At 37.8% G+C, this 9,217-nt stretch overlaps 1 protein-coding gene across 3 annotated transcripts in view; it reads left to right on the top strand.

Moving 5' to 3' along the window:
* Nucleotides 1-7,641, top strand: part of LOC127856378 (uncharacterized) — a 47,833-nt gene extending 40,192 nt beyond the window's left edge. For all 3 annotated transcript variants that reach the window (XM_052392522.1, XM_052392523.1, XM_052392521.1), the window contains exons 17-23: nt 188-424; nt 640-681; nt 1,439-1,543; nt 2,904-3,043; nt 3,607-3,799; nt 5,008-5,071; nt 6,250-7,641. In XM_052392522.1, the coding sequence (XP_052248482.1) occupies nt 188-424; nt 640-681; nt 1,439-1,543; nt 2,904-3,043; nt 3,607-3,799; nt 5,008-5,071; nt 6,250-7,507 (2,039 nt within the window). In that variant the 3' untranslated portion in view covers nt 7,508-7,641. The remainder of the gene's footprint in view (nt 1-187; nt 425-639; nt 682-1,438; nt 1,544-2,903; nt 3,044-3,606; nt 3,800-5,007; nt 5,072-6,249) is intronic.
* The last annotated feature ends 1,576 nt before the right edge of the window (nt 7,642-9,217 follow it).

Genomic DNA, 9,217 nt, shown 5'->3' with positions numbered 1-9,217 from the left:
TGAACTTAGTTGCTTTATCCGTCAGTAAAAAACGTTGGAAAAGAAGATTTAATATGAACTATTTTGCTTTATTTGTCAGTAAACGAGGTAAGCAAAGAAGATTTAATCTTAACTATTTTGCCTTATCCGTCAGTAAAGGACGTAGGCAAATAGGATTTAATTTGGACAATTTTGCTTTATTCCTCAGTAAAAGAGGTAGGGGAAGAAGGTGAAACCTACTATGAGGAGGGGAACCAATTACATCTGGATGAGGGGGAACCAGATGAGATTGAGGCCCAAGACGGGATTGAAGATGAGGCCCCTCAAGAGGTTCCTTTGCAGAATGAGAAGAAAGTCCCCAGGGGCATGCCAGCAATCAAGTTTGATATCAAGAAAATAGAACCAACATCAACTGTTGTACAGCCTATAAATATACTGGAACAATGTAAGTTGCAGTTTCTCCATGTGATTCTTACATAATTCTTCCTTGGGTATGGAAGGACTTAATAAAACCTTAGAACAACAAGAACAAGCAGAAATTTTGCAATTTTAAAAATTGACTTAATATATTCAAGTATTCTTGATATGAATAATTTTTCCGTTACTTTTGTTTCTCTTACACAAGATGGTCATGCAATTCACTGTGTTTATTGTTTTCAGCGCCTGCCAAAAAGGGAGTTTTTGACTGGAACAAAGAGAACAGTATGTATCAAACATTGATGTTGTGAATATGATACATGCATAATTGTGCAGTTAAGTATTTAATATGAGATTAATGAAGTACAGCACTAACCAGTGCATGACTTTAGGAAACCTTTTCATATGTGGTGACGGTATGAGAACAACGTTGACATACATTCTGAACCTTACTATTGGCCAAGAATTGCCATATATAATTAAGTGTCAAATTAGTATAAATAGCCTTTAAATATTAAATAAAGATGTAGAGTGAAATAGCAGCATTCTACACCCTGCTTTTATTTGATTTTTCTCTAGACTGTTGAAAGAAAGTGTAAACATCTTTTGAAATTGATTGTATTCAGGCAACTATTCATTTGCAATTGAAAAGACAACGCCAATAAACCTTTAATCCACTTGTAAGACATTTGTTACATGTATTGTTGGATCAAGCCCCTTCTAAGCAGTACCCAATTATACCTTTTAACATCTAAAATCTTTCCCTAATGAACATGTCAGTTAACTTCAAAGTATAAGAGCTCAATGATACTTTCTTTACATACAATGATATTCGCTTTATGTGGTACAATATTTGCATGACACGCTACTTGCTTGACATGTCATGATACTTGTTTGACATCCAATCAGTCTTTGCCTGACAAGCAAATTATACTTGCGTCAAGCCAATAATACTTTCTTGACATGCAATTGTTCTTACTTGACATGCTATGATACGTTCTTGACCAAACTGGTTATTTAAATGAATGCACACATATTGCAGGTATTTTGCAAGACAGAATCCAGAACCAGTCCATTATCAAGAGCACCAGGAAGTCAAAGTTTATCACAGTCTACTCAGGGTTCTTCCAAAGATGTCCTGTCATAGGTTGAAGGCAGTTATTTCTTCATTTATGTTCTTTATTGGCAATTTCTGAAGAAAACTGTCTTCTTTTTTACAACTGAATGAATGGCAGATTGATGTTAACCCATTTAAGCTTAGTGGACTCTCCCATCCTTCTAAATTGGATCAATTTATTTCCAAAATTAGGGATGTCTAGTATACTTATTTCTATATTTAGAATATTTCTTACAGAAATTCCTTTAAGCAAACAGCGCAGACCCTGATGAGACGCCACATACTGCGGCGTCTCATCTGTGTCTTCGCTGTTTGCCAAGGCCTTTTTTCTAGACGCTAGGCATAAATGGGTTAATATTAAATCTAAACTATATATTTCCTGTCAGTATGATGAAGTAAGGTTCAGATGACAATAACCTTTTACCCTGTAGCTGGTGAGGTTTGTTGTACTTATATAGACATGAACACAATATTGATTATTATCTAAATCTAGATCACAAGCCCTCACCAGCTGTGAGGTATTACCAATTTAGAAAACACAATTATAAAACAATCAAGCAAACACCAGGTCAAATCTTGTAGAAAAAAATATACTTTTGAATACCAAAGGCCACATATTTGCCTCAATGTCAATGAAATTTGGCAGCAGTTGTTTTATGACGGGTATAAGACGAGGTAATCAGGTCAGATCATAGGAAAACCTGAATTACATTGTAGATTCCTCATGTTTGACATCATAATGATGAAGTTTAGTCTGAATGTCTGGTACCATAGGACCATATCTAGGTCCTATCTTAAATAGGATCATGAGCTTCAAAAACTTGGTCATCAGGTCAAATCTTTTAGAATTAATTTACCACTAATTTAAAGTCAGTTGAGAGCTTTAAGACCATTATTGACCTCTTGTTGCGTTTATATGTTGAGGAATAATTACATTTTTAATTTCACTTAAAGGCTGCTTTCTTATTAAATAATCTGTTCATGTGGCCTTTGTTTCATTTCCTGATGTACCAGTATGAATGCAACTTAAATCATAAATTATCATGACCGTACTAATTTTTCATTAACTGGTGTGAAAATGACATCATCGTATTGCAGGAATCATTCTTGAAATTGGTTGTCATTATTAACCATTTACAACTTAGATACGTATTTTGACGCATTTGTAGTCCCTTTGAAAGTTAAATTTAATTAATTACCTTTCTTACTTAATTCAAGTTTATAAGGCTTTATTTCCAAATCTTAGATACTGATGAGCAGCAAACAGTATAAAACCTGAACAAACTGCGAGTTACTTGCAGGTTGTTCTGGTTTTATGCTGGTTGCAAAAGCCATTTTCACTGTGTTTCTTATGGGGGAAAGGGTTAAATAGTGAAGGGTATGTTTGCAGGTATGCAGTGGGTGACTGAGTTCCAGAAACCTGATGTAAAGCTGGAACCCTGGTTCCTGTGCTTCATATGTCAGCAGAGACTACAGTGGAAGAACATACTGGACCATGTCACCTCCACTGTGCATCGGCTCAACTACATGGTGGGTAAACAGGGTAGCGTTGAATCAAAATTGATTTTCTGAATCATATATGGTTCCCAATACCCATGCAATTTTTGGTTCAGGACACCTTCTATTTTTCAAATGAAGATTCTTCAAATGATGCCATTTATTCCTAGGCACAAATGGTAAGCAAGCGAATAGAACGCTGTGAATTGATTGAAATGCAGTTAAAATGGCAGAGTCTCAAATCACACAAAACTAAAAAATCATTGTAAATGTTCAAGGCAATTTTCAAATGTGAAACAATAGTTTTAAGTAGGAATGTTGACCCATTTATGCCTAGCGTCTAGAAAAAAGGCCTTGGCAAACAGCGTAGACCCAAATGAGACGCTGCATGATGCAGTGTCTCATCAGGGTCTGCGCTGTTTACTTAAAGGAATTTCTGTAAGAAATGTTCTAAATATAGAAATAAATATACTCGACATCCCTAATTATGGAAAAAAATTGATCGAATTTAGAAGGATGGTAGAGTCCACTAGGCATAAATGGGTTAAGTAGATACAACAGTTTTACATTCAACCCTAAAATGTTCACTGACACAGAAGAAGAGCAACTTTCGTGAGAAGTACAGCACCATCTACACAGTGATCAAGACAGACAAGGCGCACGCCAAGTCGCTGATAGAGCAATACAGTCGAGAGATAAGTGAGCTGGAGGGACCCCCTACCAGTGTTGAGGTCATGCTGGAGCTGAACATCAACATGGAGGCATTCAAGGGCGTCAGCAAGATACAAGGTACGTTGTGTTCTCGGCCTGTTAAAGTGATTTGGCCTGTGTTGATATCTAGGTTTCTATACACCCTATATGGGTGTATGGGTATCTATGAGGAGCATGGCAATGCATTAAAACAATTACCCTACACTTAAATATTTTTTAAGAATGATATCATGTATCAAGGGATTTGCACCCATCCATAAACAAACTTTATTTGGTGGAGATATCAATTTAACGAATTTGCTTGTTCTATGCAATAAGGAAGGCAACAAATAGCAAAAATTGTATATGAATATTTAGTATTTGAAGTATTAGATCATCAGGTATTCAGTTTATGTAAACAAGAACTGAAACTTTTAAAAAACTTTTTTGTAAATGAAGCCACTACAAACTTTTACCAGGCAATCAGAAATTTTAACACTAAATAGCATGTGCACGAAAATGTATGAATATACATCAAAGATATACACCCATAGTCAATACAACAAGATTACTTAAAAATACTGCTACTTCTTCAATTGAATTTCATCAGTATGGTTCTAGTATTTTGCCATCGTTATCTTACACAAATTGCTTGTTAAAACAGCCTTTTAGACGCTAAGGTCAAAAAGGGATGCACAGAAAAGTGTTGATTTGTTGACAGTTTTTTTTCAAAAATGAGTTTTGTAGCTGAAGAATATGTTTAATTCAACATGATTTTGTGCTATGCACATTATAATTGATGGCGGTAAACACTATGGGAACAAAAGTTACAATAAACTGTCATCAACACGTCAACATTAAAAATAGAATGACAGGTTGGTTTTGACACATCCTGTGAACTTTAAATCCATATTTTGGCATGTTGTGTTGACAAATTGTTTTATTTAATAAGCATATATGAGAAAGAATTGATATTTGAAAAGCAAAAAGATATTTGAATCAATATTTGTTGCCATCACTTCTAAGAAGATACCATTTCATAGAATTATTTGGCACATTAAGTCCCAATTACAGAAAAAAATATTGTAAGTGAAAAGCTAAGTTAAAAGAGCTTGAACTTGTGGTTAATTTAAATTCTGGAAATGCACTAATTAAAATTGTGGAAATGCACTCATGTGTAATACATCAACATTTCATTTTTTTAGTAAACCTTACATTTTTAGAGCCCACAAAAAAGTGTGTACAGCTAGATGTGCAAAGTTAATGCACATTAACCCTGATTAACAAATTATACATATTTGTTTCAGAGAATATCAAAGCTCATTCAGTCAGTAGCTCCCATGTGGAGTCCAGTCTACAGGTCACAGCAGCGTGAGTACTCCAGTTCATGTGACCCGCATCATACGAAAATTGTTCTTTTACCATGTGAGCCCAGTGTAGCTCCAGCCTGTGCAGTTTGCTCGAGAACTTCCCTGTTTGCTATGAAGTCACACAAGGTTGTGTTGTCTCATAAGCAGACAGGGTAGCTCATGACCAGACCATGCAAATGATCAGGCTTCCGCAAATATGTAAGCTGGTTTGGAGCTATGCTGGCAGAAGACCCATTATCGCATAATGCAGCCCATTTCATCTGAACAAACTAATTGTTTGTGTGTTCTGTTGGGTAGTAAGAATGAGGGTTTCAATGTTCGTTCATAACATTGCTACATTAACATTAAGATATGCTGCAAACTCGAAGGCACGCAGCAGCACACATGAGTAAGTTGTTTATCCTTGGATTTTAATCATGTACTAGCTTTCACATGACTAATCAAATCATGATGTGTGATATCCATCAAAACATGAAGTACTTATACCACATTTGTCTTCATATTATTGGATACAGATAAATATAAACAGAATGAGTTCATCCCAAACTCTGGGTACCAAGAAATTTAAGCTTCAGGAGGTCAGCAGATGGAACCCAAATACAGATTTGAACTTCAAACAACCATGGTCCAATGTATGCTGTTGAGTACTTTGCAACTTTCAGATTTTAGAAGATATAATTGGCTATGGCCCTGAAACAAAGCATAGAGTGTTGCTGGAAGTTGAGCAACTTTAGGTCACTTATGCATTTGAATGCAAGTGCATTGTTAACATGCTTTGCTTCACTTTGTTTTGTGCAATATCATATTTGTTAATTTTGGTACTTATTGCTGTTTTAACTGTACCGATGTATTTATTGTGTAACACAGAAGAACATTTGTCATCTTGTAAGTATAAGAAGCTAACAAATTACTTTGTGTCATACAAAATTTGACTTATTGAAATATTGACCTTTAGATGTACATGTCATCTTGTGCCCACAATCATTTTTGCTGGCTATGAATTGTCATATGTGTCAACACTTCTAGATAAACACATGCAAACATACTTGTTTGAATGTGTGTTACTATTTTGAGAAAAAGAAAGTTCGACTGTAGTACTTTAAATTGTTTCAATATTATCTATTTACCATTTCGTTGGTTCCACTCTTTCAAATTTTATACACCTGTTGTTGTTTGCAGGGACACGACTCTACCTTCCACTGTGTCAGCGTCATCAGACAGTGTAACGTCCACATCATGTGCATCAACAGATACAGCAATGGCACTCCCACAGTTATCAACATCATTATCATTCCCCACGCTGAATCCGATGTCGACCACAGCGGGACACAGTGCCCCTTTCATCGCTACTCCTATATTGGACCCTCATATTCCCCCGGTTCTCCCAGACATGTCTGTACCTCCACCGGGCTTCCCACACTTCCCGTTACCCACATTTCCTCCACCTCCCTTGGGCTCAAACATGCAGACAGCCCCTCATTTGTTACACGTGCCACCTATCGGTTTCACTGGCAGTGGTGGAAACATTTTGAACATCCCTCCACCTGTTAGTCATCACTCAATGTTGCCTGGTCTGGGTTTAACAAGTGATGCCAGCCTATCATACTCTGTGACCAATACCAGTTTGCCAGGCCAGGTTCCAACATGTATGGCTCCATCATCTGTTTTCCAGCCACCAGCTTTTGTTCAGTCTTTGACTGGGTTTGAACCGTCATCATACCCACCGTATTCTTCAGTGAACTCTAGATCTGAAATGTCGCAACCTGTGACAGTGACAAGCCAATCATATTCACTGGCAGCACCTTTAATAAGTGCAGCACCTCCATTTACCGCAAGCACAGATCACGTGACCAACTGGCATGATCCCCATAAGTTGCCTAGCAACGAATATCAAGGAGCTTTGCCGCTGACAAGCGAAACCCCATGGCAACATACTGAAGATAGCAGACGACAGGTAGATTTAAGTTCCGCAATAAACTGTGTCAGTTCTACTCGAGACAGCGAGTCAAGGCCAGGGCAGATCAATTTTTCATCGCAAAATGTTAGTTCAGAATTTGAGGACTTACAATCAAGACTACTTTCAGACAATAGATACCATGAACGTGAGCGGTTTGAAAATGATGAAGTCGGTTATGTGAAGGACGAATATAGTTATGAAGGAACGTATGAAAAGTACAGAGATAGTCACGGGTACGATCCTGAAAGGCCGGGATTTGATAGAGGCGAAAAACGAAAGTACGAATCTTCAGGTAATAGTAGGGACAGTCGCAGAAGGCATTATGATCGTGGATCTAGAACGAGGCACGATCTGCGTTCTGAGAGTCCAAGTAGGAAAGATAGAGAAGTGTACAGCAGACGACATAGCCGTTCAAGGAGTCCAGAAAACCGTGTCCGAAATGACCGCGAAAGGGATCGGCAAAGGTCGCACAGCCCATAGCGGTGCAAGGTCGACAATTGTGCCATATGCTGACTCAACTGAGCATGAGGCTCCACATACTGAAACGTACTATACAGGGCAAGATGCTGAAAATGAATTGAATGCCGAACAAGTCGATATGCTTGTGAGGCAGTATAGTGACCGACATAACGATATTGATGATCTAGAGGACTTCCAACTTGCTGAACCCGACATCAGCAGTAGAAAAGGTGTTTCCAATGATGACGCGATCTCTTGGGCTGAAAGGCAAGTCAGATACGTTGGAAGGAGCAACAAGGGAAGCATTCCTAATATGGAAGTGGATGATGTTGAACACTCCTACAGAAAAGTGAAAACTTTGGATCGCAAGGGTCTAGCGGTTGATTTAAAAATTGAGACCGTTAACGATCGTTTTGCAGTTGAAAGGGATGCATATCCAGTAGAAATAGACAGAAGAGAAAAGGAAAGAAGAATTGATGCAGTAGACAGAAGGGTGAGGGAACGAAAAGTAGATATTGAACAATTTCCTGAAAGCCTGATAGAATCTGAGAACAGACCAAGGAACAGACAAGATCTTGACCGCGATGAGCGCGGTATGGAGATTGATATTGACGCGTGGACGGACAGGCGGAAAAATGAAGACAGGTCGAGTGACAGATGCAGGGAAAGAAACTTTCGTGATGATGACCAGTACAGCAGTAGAAGACGTGACGTGGGATTTGGTAACTCAAACAGACGCCGTGGTTTGGCGGAAGCCGAGGTTCATCTAAGGAGACGCGACCGGGTAAGGTTGTTGAAGGAGGAAAAATGTTTGATAATACTTCTATGTGTTCTGTCACTTTAATAGCGCGTGGAGATGTTTACTAGTCTACTCATATATAAACATGTATTGTTAAAATGTTTACAATACAATTCAATATATATGTTTTAAGATATGTTGCATTGTTTTCTGTTTCAATCTATAAGTACATTACTTCATCCTGCATTGGAAACTTGATAAGCAAAAATTTTCTTTTCCTTTTTCAGGACGAACTTTCGCGGGAAGAAATAGATGCCTTGTTGCATAGGGCGGTGAGTGTATAGGAAAACATGGTTGTCACCATACAACTATCTGAATATTCGGCGGAGTTGTGTCATTGTCCTAACATGGTGTTTTATTCTGTTTGGTGTTAATGCTACTGATTCATACTCCACCAGTAAATTTACCATGCTGTATCATGCATGTAGCCCTTCACGGTTTTAAAAAGTGTTTGTTGGCCCTTATTGAGTTCTTAGACATGTTTTGTGTGTTTTGAACACATCGTCCTTCAATTTTCTTTTGATTGTGATATTTATTTTAATCCATTTAAATGCTAGTGAGTTTTTTATTAACATTGACTTAAGGTGATTTTAACCAGGTTTTCCGAAGGAAAAAACTGGTTATTAGATTGGCGAATGTCGGCGGGCGGGCTGGCGGGCGGAACAAGCTTGTCCTGGTCATAACTTTGTCGTTCATTGTGAGATTTTAAAATCATTTTGCACATTTGTTCACCATCATTAGACGGTGTGTCTCGCGAAAGAATTATGTCGATATCTCCAAGGTCAAGGTCACAATTTGAGTTCAAAGGTAAAAAATGGCTATAAATGAGCTTGTCCGTGCCATAACTTTGTTGTTCATTGACAGATTTTAAAATCATTTGGCACATTTGTTCACCATCATTAGACGGTGTGTTGCGCGAAAGAATTACGTCG

This window comes from Dreissena polymorpha, chromosome 13 (assembly GCF_020536995.1).
Source record: "Dreissena polymorpha isolate Duluth1 chromosome 13, UMN_Dpol_1.0, whole genome shotgun sequence".
Classification (NCBI taxonomy): Eukaryota; Metazoa; Mollusca; class Bivalvia; order Myida; family Dreissenidae; genus Dreissena; species Dreissena polymorpha.
This window is presented reverse-complemented; position numbering and strand designations above follow the sequence as displayed.